General features: G+C 42.6%; 1 protein-coding gene across 1 annotated transcript; it reads left to right on the plus strand.

The window, feature by feature from the left end:
- Positions 1-2,371: 2,371 nt before the first annotated feature.
- On the plus strand, positions 2,372-13,835 carry LOC134618212 (protein Wnt-2b-A). The gene is made up of 5 exons (XM_063463474.1): positions 2,372-3,002; positions 5,607-5,827; positions 8,307-8,584; positions 9,936-10,200; positions 12,649-13,835. Exons 1-5 carry the CDS (start codon positions 2,818-2,820, stop codon positions 12,876-12,878), a joined length of 1,179 nt encoding a protein of 392 aa, XP_063319544.1. The 5' UTR covers positions 2,372-2,817; the 3' UTR covers positions 12,879-13,835.
- The last annotated feature ends 3,034 nt before the right edge of the window (positions 13,836-16,869 follow it).

The following is a 16,869-nucleotide window of genomic DNA, read 5'->3' on the forward strand; positions in this document are numbered from 1 at the left end:
ACAAAACTGATTCATTCCAAATACTGTAACACTTGTGTAACGCGCAGACAATAAAGATGTCTGATCAAAAAACGTATCTAGACATGCTAGATGATTAAAAAATTGGACTTGTAGCAAATGAGTCACTTCATTGTTTAGAATGGAGTTCTTGGTATTTGTCTGGAAGATGCCTCAGCTTTTCCATTCAGTTCACGTACGTCTTTGTCTCTCTTCCACCTGTCCCATCAGAATGGGAACTCTGCCAAGCCTGACGACAGGCTGTTCTCCCTCCTGCAGCCTGCCAGGGGATGGGAATACACGCTGAGCTCATCCCTGGGCTGCCTGACTGGTGGCATCCAACAACATAATCCCCGCGGGGAACACATTACTGGGCCATTAGGCCAACTCTTCCACCTTCACTGCATGCCTCTAGGTTTCCCATTCAACCCATTCCCTTTTCCAGCAGCAACTTCTCCATCAGAAATTAATCCCAAGCAATTACAATTTATTGAAATATAATTCAACTGGATTAGTCCTAACCTTCAGCCTCTGTAAATCTCACCTTTATCCCCCTTTCACCTCAGCGTTTAAACAAAACAACCCCCCTTCAGTACTTCTCTTCTGAGGAGATGGTTGCCAGATTGGACCCCGTACATCAGGGCAAACTTTTCTTCCAACTGACAAGGAGGCACTTGACTCTGTTATTGTTTATGAAGAGAAAGCTGGGGTCAAGTTCACAAGCTGGGAGAGGGAAAGAGAGGGAGAAAGTCTGTTCCAGCTCCAGCCCCAGGAGGGAAAGCATAACTCAGCCATGTTTGTGCTTCCCTAATACCTTTTGATTTTGCAGAAAATTGTGAGCTAAACTGCAGTGCACAAATATTCCCCAGAGCTTAGCTTCTTTGCCTCACCTCGCGGCCTCTCGCAAACCTGTACCCACTCTGCTCTGTCTGGTCGTGCATGTGCTTCTCTCTGAAAACAAAGACAGTAGCTGCCTGTCTGGCCAGCTCTAAGCAGAAATACAAATGTCTACAAAAGTAGCTTAGCTTTAACACCAGCTTTGGCATAAACACGGGGAACTGTTTTCTCAAGCTTTTTGAAGAAGTAACACTTTGCAGCAGCTATTGCTAATTCTAATAGTTTCAATTCCGACAGGGATTTTTCACGATTTGTTTACACGTTTGCTAGAATTAATGGGGTCAGCTGAAGCAACTGCGGTATTCCTATTTTCCAACGTCAGAGGCCTACAAATGTTCAGCTCCGGGCTGATGAAAACTGAATTTGTGCATGTCAAAAAGTCAAGAAGTGGTTCTTGAGCTTGTGAAAGATCTCTGGATCCTTCCGAGGTCTTTTTATCTGTCAGGAGTGATTTGAGAGGATGACAGGACAACGGCCAAAACCTGAAGACAACATGAACGCACAAACAAACATGGGAATGAAGGTGAGGGTGGTAAACTCCAGACACAATCTGTGTGTGTGTGTGTGTGTGTGTGTGTGTGTGTGTGTGTGTGTGTGTGTGTGTGTGTGTGTGTGTGTGTTTCCAGCGCTGCCTCAGCACTCTCTGACTTACACATGTGGTTCGTATTTAAGCCATAGTGCTGTTCCACTGGACGATTTGGCTCTGTTCTTCTAATCGCACATTCCCTGTTTTTTCTCCTTTACTTCTGCTCGGCTTTAAGTGGTGCAGATTTCATAAATATTTAGGCGTAATATAATAATATGTATAATGACTTCTCTCACTGAACTACTTTATTTATTTATCAGTCTACAACTCATTGTAATTAATAACAATATATGATAAACGTTTTTTATCTGGGCTGGAGGTTTATTTTAGTCTCTTTTATGATCGATCTTTTAAAATGAAGTTTTTGAAAATGGCAGGAACAGCATAATAAGCAACAGTATACAGAAGAAACAGCACAATACTGGGTCACTAAAATTATTAATGACTGGCACACAATATGTGTTTTTTAAAGATATATACAAAAACATTTAAAAAAATTAGTCTTTAAAGTCGAAAACGCCTTTAATGAAAAGTAAAATATTTTTGAATTATCTGATTTTACAGGGTTGTAAAACAAAGGCGCCATCATTAGTTATAATCATTTCTGTCTGTGGTTACGGATCAACGGCGCACAATAGGACCCTCTCCACCTCAGCATCATCACCACCCCTCCACCCAACACGTACGCACACACACGCGCGCACCTTTCTCCATCCATCCTTTTTAATATCTCTTTCCTCGTCAAACTCTGTAACCCCTTCTTCTGCCCAATGAGCGAGAGGAGCTATCAGCGGCGAACCCTCCCTCATGTCTCTCTCTCTTTCTCTCTCTCCCCCTCTCTCTCTCAGCTCGGACACTGTCCACCGTGCACTAATAAAGGAGAGATCCGGTGCAAGCATCCGACCCAGCACACAGCCGACAGAACCGAAGTCTCTCGTCTGAAAACACTTGGCTCCAGCTCTGATTCGGACCCTACTTTTGCCCCTGAACCAAGTTAAAAACAAAACAAACAAACAAAACGAAAACAAGGATAAGTGTTTGTGCGGGAACTAACTACCGACACTTGTTGTTCGCCTCTCCAGATAAACCTCCAGTTGGCATCCAGAAGCTCTCAGTGGAGAGTCTGGTGCGCACATGGCACCGACAACGCGCTCCTCTCTTTGCTGACAGCCGCGCTACATGAAGCCACACATTGGATAATGAGGCCTCCCTGCTGTGCGGCTACTCTCACACCTAACAATATCAAGTGAAGTTTGGAGTTTCTCCTGAGATTTGATTTTTTTTTTTTTGTGGTCTTTTTTTGGTACATCTTGGGCTAAAAAAAGTGAGGAAAAGTCATGTTGGGGTTAAACAGGATTCCCAGTCTCCGTGCAGCTCAGATTCAGCGCTGTGGTTCGCCGGCGGGAGCTAGACTCTCGCCCCGATCTTCTTCATGCCAGAACGCCGGTGCCAGTTCGAGGATTTATTGCGCGTGTCTGCTGTTGCTGCTGCTTGTGACGCCTCGGGTGGACTCCTCATGGTGGTGAGTCTGCATCCATCACACATACTGACCTACCTACCTGCTACACTGATGTATTTACTAGAACATCAACATCATCATTATTACGCTAATGATAATTTAGCATATCAATTTTAAATAATACAGTTTAAAATGCCCACAAAACATAACGGATTATTCTAACGAAACTGAAGCTTTAACCCAGCTCTATTATCTTTCCCTAGAAAACTGTTCAGGGATCCAAAGCGAGATCAACTGTAACTTATGAAGATTATTTTAATAACATTTTTCCTAAAGCAAAAGCAAAAAAGAAACAAAAAAAACTTCATTCCAGCTAATTTTCCAGCAGCGAACAGAAAGGCGGTTATGAGGGTTGAGGGTTTGGATCAGTTAATTTATTATCGCGGACGCACTGTACAGCTGACAGTGCTTTTCTCATCAGAACTGATGGCAACCCTTTAATACTCTCTTTTTTCCCTTTCTTTTCTTTTCTTTTTTTGTTTAGAAAATTTTGTGCATACTCTAAATGTGCTGGGTTGTAATAGTCGCATATGATATCTGCCACCAAAGATTGCGCTTACGACTGATTTTACGAGGTAGTGAGTGTAAAGAAAAACTCTTAATGCGCTTTTCTGTCATCATCCAATTTAATTCCAACTGACTCGAAAATGAGCAAAGAGCACGACAGGACGTTAAAGCAAGAAAAAGAAAGTCGTATGAGTTCATAAATAAGATTCAAACTTCTTTGCGTCTAAAATGCCTTTTCTTCGTGTCGGTGTGCTGGCCTGCCATGTTGAGTAATAATAATAGAGCGATAAACGTAATTTATGTCGGCGCTGTTGGCTGAGCGCGTGTTCGGCTCAGCTGGAGTCCGCATTGGACAAGGCACAGCAGTCATTAATTCACCAGGTACCACTCACAAACACACATGACTTCACTAAAACACCACCCAAACCAGCCGCGCAGAGCGTAGGCGAACGGGTTAAAAAATATCTCACTGCCTGCGCACTAACATAAGTGAAAATGTCCATGCCTGTGAGTGTGTTTACAGGAGAAGTGTCTGTGTGTGGGCAGGCGTAGGGATGATGGAATGCCTAATAGTTTGTGTAGATTGAAAGCAGTTATGGGTAGAAGCTTTGACTTGGCATTACTGACTTTGGGTGGGATTCAGTGAGTAGGAGATATACTGCTTTCTCTAACTGTTCCTTATATTTATTCATATATTTATTTATTTGTTTGTTTTTGGTGGATGGCTGCTGAGTGGTGACAGGGACAGATCAGGAGCTGTACCACCTTAGGGTGGGAGCAAAAATGTTACGGGCTGTTGTAGCCACTTGAGAAATGAGCAAAATAATATGTCTAATTTAATAAAATTGCTGTATATGTTCATCCAAAATGAAGACTTTGCTGTATTAATTGGGAGGGGACAATAAAACAGAGATGGTGAGTGTGCGTTGCTGACATTCATCCTTTGTGTGTGCATGCCTCTACCAGACGTTTAACTTGGGTTCCTTATATGTAACAGAAAAGAAAAGTAATTTCATATTTATTTGTTCTGTTTTCTTTTTCTTTTGCATTAGTAACAAGTTCTGGCTGTGTCATTTAAAATCAGAGCAGAATTCGGTGTCACCATGTCTCCCAGTCGTCTTTCTCTTGTGATCCACAGTGCAGCAAGTTGTTTTAGACCTGTGGATAATGATTTACTATCCTATAAAATCCACAAGTCCTCCTTACTCTCAGAAAGAGGGCGAGAGCGAAGAGAGAAAATTAAGTGTGAATTGCTGCTCTGGCACTTTCCTTTGATGAGCACTCTGTTCTTTTTTTCCTCCCCTCTAATCCCTCTCTGGGGAGTGTAGAGTCTCCAGTCTCCATCCTCTTGCCCGGCCTCATAAAACATGACCACACAGCTACAGGCTCCCTGGCCTCTCCTCACTGAACCGCCAAAGCCTTGTGACCACCAAGCTGCAAGAGGTCTCGCGCTCACGCACACACACTGAGAGGCCTATCACAATTAGAGTTTATTCTGGGCAATCTCAATGCACCATTTATCTTGATGGGACACTGTAAAAGTCTGTTTTATTATGGCGAGGGAGAGAGACTGCAAGAGGCATGCAGGAGAACAGTGAGCAAGATGAGAGCAATCAGGCAGAGGACAGAGAGGAATAAAGTGAGTAAATGGGTTCTTAGTTTGACAGGGTTATTGGAGGCCCCAGACTTCGTGCTCTGATTTGTGACAGCATGATTTCAACTATCCCTTTGGGAAACATTTAAACACACGTACACACACAGGTCTTGTGGGGAGAGGTTAAGTGCTTATTTATTTGGAGAGCGGAGTAAATGGTTTCCACTCCCCTCCTACTCGCAAACCTTAAACTGTTAAGTGTAGTGAACTCTGACTTACGGAGGACTGGAACTGCAGCTCTCCTTTACGCCGCTCACCACCTATAGGTGCGTGTTTCCACTTGTGCCTACATGTTCTCATAAGGGCACCAGGGTTTAGCAATCAATTACAATATATAATCAATCGCTCTTGCCTGCTGATTTTTGAATACGCATGGCCAGGGGATTGTGGAATCAGTTTGAAATAGCTCTAAATGTGTTTTCCCCCCTTTTGTTTGTTTATCATAGGTATATCGGCGCACTCGGTGCCCGTGTAATCTGTGACAACATCCCCGGCCTGGTGAACAAGCAGCGGCAGCTTTGCCAACGCCACCCTGACATCATGCAGGCAATTGGGGAGGGAACCAAAGAGTGGATCAGAGAGTGCCAGCACCAGTTCAGACACCATCGATGGAACTGCAGCACACTGGACCGTGACCACACTGTCTTTGGACGTGTCCTGCTGAGGAGTAAGTCTGCGTGTGTGTGGAAACTAAATGTGATGCCAGAGGGAATGGAGGGTGAAGCCAAGCTCTGATTGTGACTATGTGAATCCTCATTTTCACCTTTCTTGTTCAGTTTTTCTTCCTTTTCTTTCACTTCTCTTTGTTCTTCTGCTTTCACTTTGTTCTGTCTTGCTTTTCCTACTTTACGTATGCTAGTTCGCCGTGTTTACAGTCAGTAATGGACTGTTGTAATGCTTATGCCTCATCAATAAACACACACACACATCAAGACGTGGAATTGTCGTCATTTGGTTTTTCAGCCCCTGCCAAAAATTTCAACTTTGCTGCACAGTCATCATGCATACACACAGGCACAGTCCCATACATATTTTGCTTCAGTCTTTAAAGGCAGCGTATGTATAATTCATCCTCTTGAAGACCTTTACAAATGAGAACAATCACCTGGTGATTTAGCATTAAAGATTAAATGATACGTTATTCATAATGATTTTCTTTTCCAAATGCTTTCTTTGATAGTAGCAAGCATTAAATGACTATTGTTGCATTCTGAATGTAGCATGGGTGCAGCATTGTGTCTACACGTCACTCAGGAAGGAGTGTCACTGTGATGCTAATCCTTCAAATTATATGCATGGATTATGCTTTTTGTTTCACTGTTGCATTTTTGAAAGGCATAGAAGGAAATCCTCCATTAGCAGCTGCTCACTGTTGTGTCGGGGCGCAGGTTGCACAAAAAGATGTTTGTCTCCGCGAACTTGGTTTCTGACATCACTGACTTTCCGTGGCTTGCTACTGCTATCCCAAGCATGTGTGGGGGCTGATGATGCATGGAAAAAAAAGTAGCAGATATGGAGATAAAGGCTGTATGTGTGTGTATGGGGTGGAGAGGAATAAACAGTAATGTAGATGTAAATATTTAGAGAGATATTCTCACTGTCAGACAAACATCGCAGGTTTGAAAGATGACCAGCAGTGCCCTTCTCAGCCCTCTCCCACATACAACTCCCCCCCCACCCCCCCCCCCCCCACCCCCACCCCCACTGCCCCCATCTCCTCACAGACGAAATGGGACACTCCAGTGAATACAGAGCATGCAGGTTGGATCGCACAAACTCTTAAGGAGCAGGGTGATTGTGAAGTGTCCCGCCCTTAGTTAGCTAAAGTGCTGGTATTTTCATTTCGTGAAACTTAATCCTTTGACACATTTTGAGAAGAAGGTTTCGCTTCACTAATGCAGCTAGGCGCTAAAAGCTTTAAATGCAAAAACGCTTCTGATAAATGCAGTCAACATTACTATATCCTAGCTTCTTCCAGGTTATCAGACAAACGCAAACATCTTTAAAAGGAGGGCACACACGGTGGTTTAGCTAAAGATATGAAGTGCAAATCAAACATGAACATGAGAAATAAACCTGAGCACTTTTCTAGCCTGAGTACTTTGGATGACTCTGTGATCAAAACGCAAATGTGTCAATTAAGGTTTATACTTTCAGGAGCTGAATGTTCTTAGAACAGTTCCAGGCTGGAACTGTTCTAAGAACAATATAATATATTATAATATCAATATAGGGTCAAAGATGATGTTCACTGAGTCCATCCAACTAATGATTTTTGGATTTTTGTTAAATGCCACTTGTTTTCTCAGGGCGAGATTGTGAAATCATTAGGGCCTTTATCTTTATCAAATTTCATGGCTAATTTCTGTTTAAATATCCTGATCTGGGCAAACTGACAGACCAAATAGCCAAGTTATTGCTTGTGAAATTCACTAGCAGCCAGTTTTAAAAATAGAGAATAACAATCCCATTTCAGTTTCATTTCAGGTTCTCCTGTTTGTTTTCAACTTTAAGCACAGAGACACCAAATAAAAATGGTTTTTATCCCGTCGATAAACTGTCTAAAAACGAAGAAGCTCCCATGCCTCTTGCTGCCATGTTTTTTGGATTATTCTTTCCCGGAGGTGCTGCAAAAAGCAACTGTGACCAAACACTATATCTAATTCTCTCTGTGTCTTTGGCCAAACAAAAGATGAGTCATATTCTAAAGAACGAAAGAGACCAGAAAAGAACAGATGAGCAGAGCAATGGTAGATAATGCTGTCATGACATCACCCTGGCGCTGATTAATGGGGTATCACTGTGTCTGTATTCAAACAATTTATGTGAGCAGAGGAGAGCCCCACAGCTAGGATTATTTCCATGATAATATTTAAACAGAGCTGGTGTATACTCTACTTCAAGCCTGATATGCCCTGTCAGCTGCACCTTCAATGTCCTCATACCTAGGCCCTGTCATAGCATTATGTATATTTGTGTATGCATGATAACATGTGGGCTGCAAAGTCTTTGGAACTCAGAGAATCTATTGCATGGCATGATATGAGTAACTGCAGTTTCCGTATTCAGAAACGGATTATGTTATTCTAACCTCTACCCCCATCTAACCTCTGTTTCTCATTTGGGTTTTCTGCTTTTACTCTCAGGCAGCCGTGAAGCAGCATTCGTCTATGCCATCTCCTCAGCAGGAGTAGTCTACGCGCTCACTCGAGCCTGCAGCCAGGGGGAGCTGAGGACGTGCAACTGTGACCCACACAAACGCGGACGAGATAAAGATGATAGAGGAGAGTTTGACTGGGGTGGCTGTAGCGATAACATCAACTACGGGATAAAATTTGCCAAAACCTTCATAGATGCCAAAGAGACAACGGTCCGAGATGCTCGGGCACTCATGAACCTACACAACAACCGCTGTGGCAGAACGGTAAGTGTGTGACTGCTATGCATTAAGAAACGTTGAACATAAGGAACCCATGATGTGGATGTTTCAAGCGTACATTTAACAAAATTTAAAAGCAAACAGACACTTTCAGTTTTATATTCCCGAACTGGATAATCATCAGTGGCTTTCACAATTACATTGTTACTGAATCTATATGTGAAAACTATGGTGGCCCTGAAAGGTTAAAAACACTGCTGATTAAGAAAACAGTAGCAAAATAGAAAAATGCTGCAAAAGCACAAATAAACATATTAGAAGTTCAATAAAACACAATGGACAAAAACTCTCACAAAAACAACCCGAAAGGTTAACTCAGAACTCACATGTCAGAATTCAGGAGTAACTTCATTCCCGAGTTAGCGCATTACAGTGGTAAAGTCTTAAAAGCGAAAACAGGATTTGTTTTGGTTATTAGCAGGATAGAGCCATTCATGTACAGCTAGCAATACAGCATACTTGCTCTTTTTCACTTAAAAGCACGGCTGCAGCATGTTCACGCATAGAGCCTGGTCAGTGCTCTGTGTATGGCTTATTTAGCAACTCACAAATACACAACAGTTGCAAGTTTTAGAGTTTTAGTACTGTTTACATTCACTTGGACTGTTGGGACTTAGGGTTGGTGGGGGTGTTCCAGCTTTCTGAGTGAGAAATCCAAGTTGAGGGGGTGTTCCAGATTAAAATTTTGACATCTTATATAATCTGGAACAGCACAACAAGAAATCAATAATGGAAAACATTTACCCACAGTTTTATTAGAATCTAGTGAATAAAACACACATGTTACCCTGCATTTTTTTTTCTCCCTCACTACTCCAAACATTCTGTCTCAGTGCGATCCTTCACATGTTTTGGTTTTTGTCACTTCTGCAGCTGTTTCGTCACATTTATGTCTCTCAAAAAACACTTCCATTGTGTTTTGTGTGTTTTTGCTGCTTTTTTCTTAAATTGCAGTGTGGTTGACCTCTCAGGGCCACCGTAGAAACCATCTAGGCAGAGATGAAAAAGGTGTTGTCTTCATATGTTAATTCTAATCCGATGTGAATCGGATTCATTACAAAATTCAGTAGAACATCTCTTTCTGGAAATGGCATCCTGCCCCATGGTAATTTGCTGATGGCAGTGACATTGGGAAATTCAGTAAAAAATCCACATGTCACAAGCTAATTAACTCAAAACCTGAGCTGACAAAGCTAAAACTACCCACAAGACATTGGGTGTAGTAAGAGGTGCATTTAATGAGGAAATATGTCATAATTTGTATAAAAGAAAATAAAAATAAAAAATCCTGCAGTGGTGCTACATTCTGAGAATTTGCAAAATCTCCTTCACTTAGGCGGTGAAGCGCTTCATGAAGCTGGAGTGTAAATGTCATGGAGTGAGCGGCTCTTGTACGCTACGGACATGCTGGAATGCTATGTCAGACTTCAGGAAGACAGGTGACTACCTGAGGAGAAAATACAACGGGGCTATCGAGGTGATGATGAATCAAGATGGGACAGGTCTCACTGTAGCTAACAAGGACTTCAGGAAGCCTACCAAAAATGACCTGGTGTACTTTGAGAGCTCTCCGGATTACTGCCTGCAAGACAAAGCAGCAGGTAAGACGGCAGAACTGAAAGACAGGGAAGCATTTTCTCATGGATGTTGATGGATTGCCCCGAATGTGTTATGTTTTAGTGGTGTTATGTGTATGCTGTGTGTATATGTGTGTGTGTAATGGTAGTCAGATAACACAGCCTGTGTGATGTCTGTGGAAGCTAATATCCTTGTACCCTGGGGAAACGGCCGTTGACGGCCGTGACCACCTGACCTCTGTCAGTCTCTGTCAACACACACACACACATATACACATGACCCCATGGTCCGGGGATGTCTTCATCAACCTTTGCACAATGCACCTGATCATTTATGTCCATTTCTGACAGGCTCTTTGATGGATGCATTACTATCAGACAGTTTTTGGGGGACTGACACCAACACCCGCATCACTGAGAAGCTCTTCCTAGTTCTCCATCACCCTTGCTCCCTTTGTCTGCCTTTTCCTTTGCCCCTCATCTGTCCTCCCCCTCTTTCTCACCTTCCCAGTGGAATCCACAGCCTAGGGACACAAGCAGCTAATTTAATTTCTGTCTGTCACAGTCTCTCTCCCTCTCTGTCTGTCTGAACTAAGCATAGCTGGAGGCCAAAGTGGGCCTCAGAGTGTGAGAGCCTGTCTGTCTGTCACGCTCCACTGTCCATTTAACCCGCACACACACACCCATACACACACATAGGGTGGCTTCAAAGGGAGCAGTGGCTTGGGAAAGGCAGTGTAACTATAGGCCACTCTACCAACACCGCATAGTTGTGTGTGTGGGTTTGTTGTTCTACGGGCAGCTTGTTGTGATAGGTAGCAGTTCAAACAGGGAACTTCTCACACCAAACATGAGCGCTAATCTCGTTTGGGATGACATTCACATAAGACACAGACGATATGAAACGGCAATGGCCACACCGAGAGTTACGATACATTCACTATTGGTGGCCAACATGTTGCACTGATCAAACTTCTGACTTCTGTTGCAGAAATTTAAAAAAAGATTATTATTTGTATTACAGTGATTGCAAAGGCAAGGATAAAAACTTGTTTAAAGGACATACTTAAAGATGGTGAATTTTTAAAAAAAAAGTAAATTGTTGTACTTACATATTTCTGTTTTTAGCAGCCTTTCATTAACACCACAGTCTACTTATCTTCTGATCCCATATTCGTATCTTATTGTATTTAATATTTGTTTTATAATTAAGACATTCAGCTCTGCCTCTTTGTTGTGCAGCCACATTTCTAATAAAGATTTTGGTTGCTTGAAAAACAAGACAAAGATATTTATCAGATGTTCAACACATTGGATCCAGGTGTGCTCCTGCAGGGCTGACGTTACCTGCTTGCCTCCATGTTTATCCTTGTGCCAGTTGTTGCTAATTTAGAATCCCTTCATACCTTCTATGGCACAATTTTCATCCTCTTTGTACTTCCCAAAGACAATTTGCTTTGGCAGGCGATTGGTCAGCCATCGGGAGACGTGACCTAACTGCTACATGCTCTTCCTAATGTTTTTCCCCGTTGTCTCTGGGTCTCGTTATGTCTTGCCACCTGATGCCAAGTATCTGGCGAGAGGGGTGCTGTTGGGTGTGCTAAACTTTGTGTGCTTGAGAAATGTCTCTTTTTAAAAAAAAAAAAAAGATGCTAAAGGTTTAATTTTATGTTTGCAATATATTTAAAAACAATCTGGATAAGAGTCATGTTTACCACTGTGTTATTTCACCTCTTCTTTGAGCAACACTGTAAATGTTTGGGAGCTAAGTAGACTGCTGTAGATCTGAAAATGTTTTCCCATTCTTGTTAGATATAGGATTTCAGCCACTCAATGGTTAGGGGCCTCCTTTGCATCATTTTATAATGCGCTGAATGTTTTCAGCGGGTGATAGGTCCGCACTGCAGGCAGCCTGGTGGAGCCGTGCTGCAGTAATACATGCAGGATGTGGTTTGCTGTTGTCTTCCTGAAATAAGCAAGTCATTGCCTGAAAAAGACTTAATTTGGACAGCAGCCTATGTTACTCAAAAACCTGCATGCAATATTCTTTTATATATATATATATATATATTATATGCTCTAAATTATGTATTCATTAAAAAAACATACACAACATCTTAACTTTTTAGGGAATTAGGTTTTACTTTTGCTGACAGTTACTATGTTACTACTAACAAAAGGAGCCAATGCGTAAATGCAGCCACATTGCGATCAGATGAATTTCAGATATGAAAATAGAAGGGGAAGGCAAAACAGTGTAGATAAGGATGACTGAGTCAGTTGAATTATGATCAATCTAAATAATTCAGAAACACTTTTAGTGTATGATATTTTATACACAAGTTTAGACCTGTAAATCATCAGTGTGACCCTATCTATATCTGACTATAGCCTTGTGTTTAGAGCTGTTTAGAGTAAGTAGCAGAAAAGTGAAACGGAACCAGTAAATTCTGTTTTGCCATTCTGTTGCAGGTTCCCTGGGCACAGCCGGACGGGTCTGCAATAAGACATCGCGTGGCACAGACGGCTGCGAGGTTATGTGCTGTGGGCGTGGCTACGACACCACGAGAGTCAAGCAAATCACCAAATGCGAGTGCAAGTTCAAGTGGTGCTGCTCTGTGGAGTGTAAGGACTGTGAGGAAGCTGTAGACATACACACATGCAAGGCTCCCAAACGAGCTGAATGGCTGGACCAGACCTGAGGACACGCCCCCTACGATCCCTGCAATGCAACCCCGCCCCTTTCCCCAGTGCAGGATATCCTGTGGAACACGGCATTCTGGGAAAGTTTGTCCAAAAGTGCTCTGCATCTCCGCCTTCCTCTCCCTTCCCCGCAACCTCGACTCAATGCATGGCTTTTCTACCTGTCTCTGTGAAAGCACTAGAATTCAGTACCCGTCAATATGAATTAATACCCATTAGCCCCTGTTTGTGAACGGCCCTGTGACTGAACTGCTGGGATCAGATGAACAGTGATACCAGTGATACCACCTTTGGGGTTCAGGTGGATTAGGCTTTCACTGAAGATTCAGTTCTTGGGTTAAAATGGTTTGCTGCTTTCATGATGCTTTAAAGACTAATTTTTACATTAACTGAGCCTTCAGACATATCCAGTATTATTACAACAACATCATATACTCACATAACGTTGCTTCATTTTGGGGGAAACACACTTTTACCTAAAAAAGAAAACAAAAAAAAGAATACTAGGTTGGACTTGGTAAGTGCAATTTGAGTGGACATCTGAGTGTAAGTTTGGCTGTGTGTGGCCAAACAGTCCAAACAGAGGACTAACAGAGGACAGAGAAATAGACATTGTGTTATTGGAACTTTGAATGCGACTGCAAAAACAAAAAAAAAGAAGAAGAAGAAGAAGAAGGAAAAAAAGCTGTTTAAAGCGATTTATTTAAGCTGTAAAGTGTTGTTTCGTTTCTCTTTCGAGGAAGATGCTGCACTACATTGGCTGACAAAAGGAGAGAGAAGAGCACTCCCATTACTGTGATTATCTGGTGTACTCCAGTTTTCAGCATGCTGCTGAGAAGAAGATGAAGAAAACCAAGGCCTTGATGGCTATTCAGTCACACCAAACCATAACATCAGACAGATTTCACTTCTTTGCTCTTCATCTTGCTTGTATAACATTGTGTATATTGCCTTATCTAAGCAGATGTTCATATGAAATATATGGTGCATTAGTCTGACACTGGAATCCTGGTTTTTTGTTCAGATGAGCATATATATTGAGGCTGCAGGCAATAATACAGAGAAAGCAGGGCCAATCTGTGTGACAGTGAGTAAACATTACCCTGCTGTCATAACGTGCCATGTTATTGCCATCACACACACACACACACACACACACACACACACACACACACACACATACACACACACACACACACACACACACACACACACACTTGGTGTCCTTACTACCATGAACTGAGAGACACTGGAGCACTAATAATACAATATATGTCAGTACAAAGGCTGATTCTGTGTGGGTTGGGGAGGGTGTGTGATATCAGTCAAGGGGAGGGAAGTGTTTGATTAAAGGCCCAGCTTAAACCCCAACCCCTGCTGGCCCTATCCCACCCTTCGCTATGTGGAATTCCAGGTGGGTCCCAGGCTAATGACTAGATGGCTGTAATTACCCGGGGCTGTTGATAGCTGGTGATTGGACATGGTTGTGCCACAGAGGACCTAGTGTGGGCTCCTGCTGGGACCACATTTAATCAAAGGCTTCTTGGCCGGCTTATCAAAGGGAATACTTTTCCAGCAATCTTCTTTGCTTCAGCCCCCTCAGCTCCCCAGACTCTCTGTCCAGTTCAGTCTCAGTTATATTAGAGAGTCCAGAGACTCCCGATAAGATGTACGGGATATCACATACAAGAACAAAAAGTAGTATGCTTTTGGAAGATCTGACAGATAAAGCTTTAAACTGCTGCTTCTTCACCACAGCTAAAATTTGTCTTATTACAATTTTTTGATGCAAGGTTGTAATACTTGAAGCTGTTTCAGAAACCATCCCTTCTTCTCCTCAGCCTGGAGAGATCATCTCTAGGCTCTCTGCATCTGCAGGCTGTGGTCTGGAGACCACAGTGGTCTTTTAATAGCCATGGGAGGCCAATATCATTAGATAAGATAAGCTTTATTGTCCCTTAGGGTAATTTTATCAAGCCATTCCAGTCACTGAGACTATTCTAGTGCCAGCGTCCGGTGGCAGAGTCTATCTGTGTCCTGGATGCCAGGCTGAGAGCATTCCAGTTCAAGAGTATGACAGGCAAACCATTACTCTTTGCTGCTGGCAGGCAGCAGGAAGAGAAGAGGGAGGCTATACTAACTGAGGGGACAAATAAAGCATCAAACAACACAGAGGGTTTAAAGGATACATCATTTTTTTGGTCAGCTTAGATCCTTTCCTGTTTGGTTATTGGCACAGTAGGTTACTCACTAAATTAATTGCTGCATTTAGGAATTTCTTTGAATTGGGTAGCTTAACTAACACAAACAGTAAGATGCAGAATAGCCAAAGTAAACAAACCTAAAGTAGGACACAATTTTGTAAAGATCCGTCACATTTTAGAGACTGCACTGCTCATCTCAATAAAAGTTTTTGGAGGTGGTTGGTTTTCCAGTACAGCAAGGAATTATTTCATGATTACTGACATTACAGGTGTGCCAGCGTGTTCTGACTTCCAAATAAAGAAGCCCCCCCCCCTTTTCCCACGTTGTAGCAGCGCTTGCCATGTTTCCAGTTCTCAGCAATTAACTTAGTGGGCTATTATCAAAATCAATACAAACAATAGCCAAAGCTGTAACATAAAATCTAGGCTGTAGTAAATCAGAGTTATCCTTTAATCCCGCAAGGCCAAGTAGCCTGACTTGGATCACTGCTTTGAGAGGAGCTTTGTGGTAAAGTCACAAGGTACAAGCGCTACTCAGATGGAGCTAAATTTTCTGCATTTTCTCTTTAAAAAGTAGAGAGCTTTCAAACTGGTATAATGAAAAATGCTGCTGTAAGGATTTCTCTCTCTCTCTCTTTTTTTTTTTTTACAGTTTTTTTTACACATTTTCTAAATTTTGTGTTTTTTTAATTTTAAACACTTGTTCTATATTTTCTCTGTCTCGCTCTCTAAACTCCTCCTGTGTCTCAGTACTGACAGTTAAAAAGATTTATAAACCTTATGTCCTGGCTGTAATGCGTGTCAGTCTGAGCTCTGGTAGCCAAATGACAACAACTCTGAGAATAGAGAATGAACTCCGGTTACATATATATCCGTGAACACTCATGCTAGAGGTACATAGGCAGAACTTAAGCTTACACTGGAAGAGAGATTTTAATGTCTAGCCAGACAGTGGGGAGGAAGACGCTGACTTAAACTGGTAGATTTAGGAGAGAAAGAAATGTATAAGGTTACCCAGAGACCTGGCGGGCATGTTTATCAGCAGATCTTAATCTGAGCAAAACTATGTTCCCCACAATTCATCATCATTACCCGCCCCGTGTGGCACATCTCTTTGACCACCCTCCATCCACCTCCCCCCTCCCTCGACCACCTCCGATACAGGCGTCCTGTTGATGGGAATCTAGCCAGAGATCCACCTTGGGGGTGGTCTGGGTGTCGGCCATGCGATCTGTTTTGCACACATATTCACATGTACATACCTGCACACTTGTATAGCACCCCATCACTGCTCCCTGAACTACCCTATCACCTGTCTGGTAAAACCCTCAGCGTGTTGGCGGTCCTTCCTACTGTGTCACTCACCGATCATGACCAATGCATTGCAACATACAAGTGTTTGTGTATGTGTGCAGTGGGATGAGTTTACGCCTCAAGGCCAGAAGAACCTGTTTTGTTTTTTTTTTTGGTTTTTCTCTTGCAGGTTTAATGTGAGTCTAGTAAGGTCGGGGGTCATAAAGTTTAGGCATATTAACAGAAAAGCTCTGGCACTGTGAATGACCAGCAGCGATTTGCTGCCTGTTGACACCTCCTAAACATTAAGAGCTTGCTCATGTAGCTAAGCTCTCCTCAGGCTGGCCAGCAATGAGGTAAAGCTATTCAGGAGAACACCTGCTTTGCTGGATTTAAATCTGGCCTGCAGTGAGCTGCTCACTCTTGTCAACTCCTTCACTCATCTTTTATTCTTTTGCTCTGCCTCTATTTGATGTGCTGGGTGTCAGCCATT

Source organism: Pelmatolapia mariae, linkage group LG20 (assembly GCF_036321145.2).
Source record: "Pelmatolapia mariae isolate MD_Pm_ZW linkage group LG20, Pm_UMD_F_2, whole genome shotgun sequence".
Taxonomy (NCBI): Eukaryota; Metazoa; Chordata; class Actinopteri; order Cichliformes; family Cichlidae; genus Pelmatolapia; species Pelmatolapia mariae.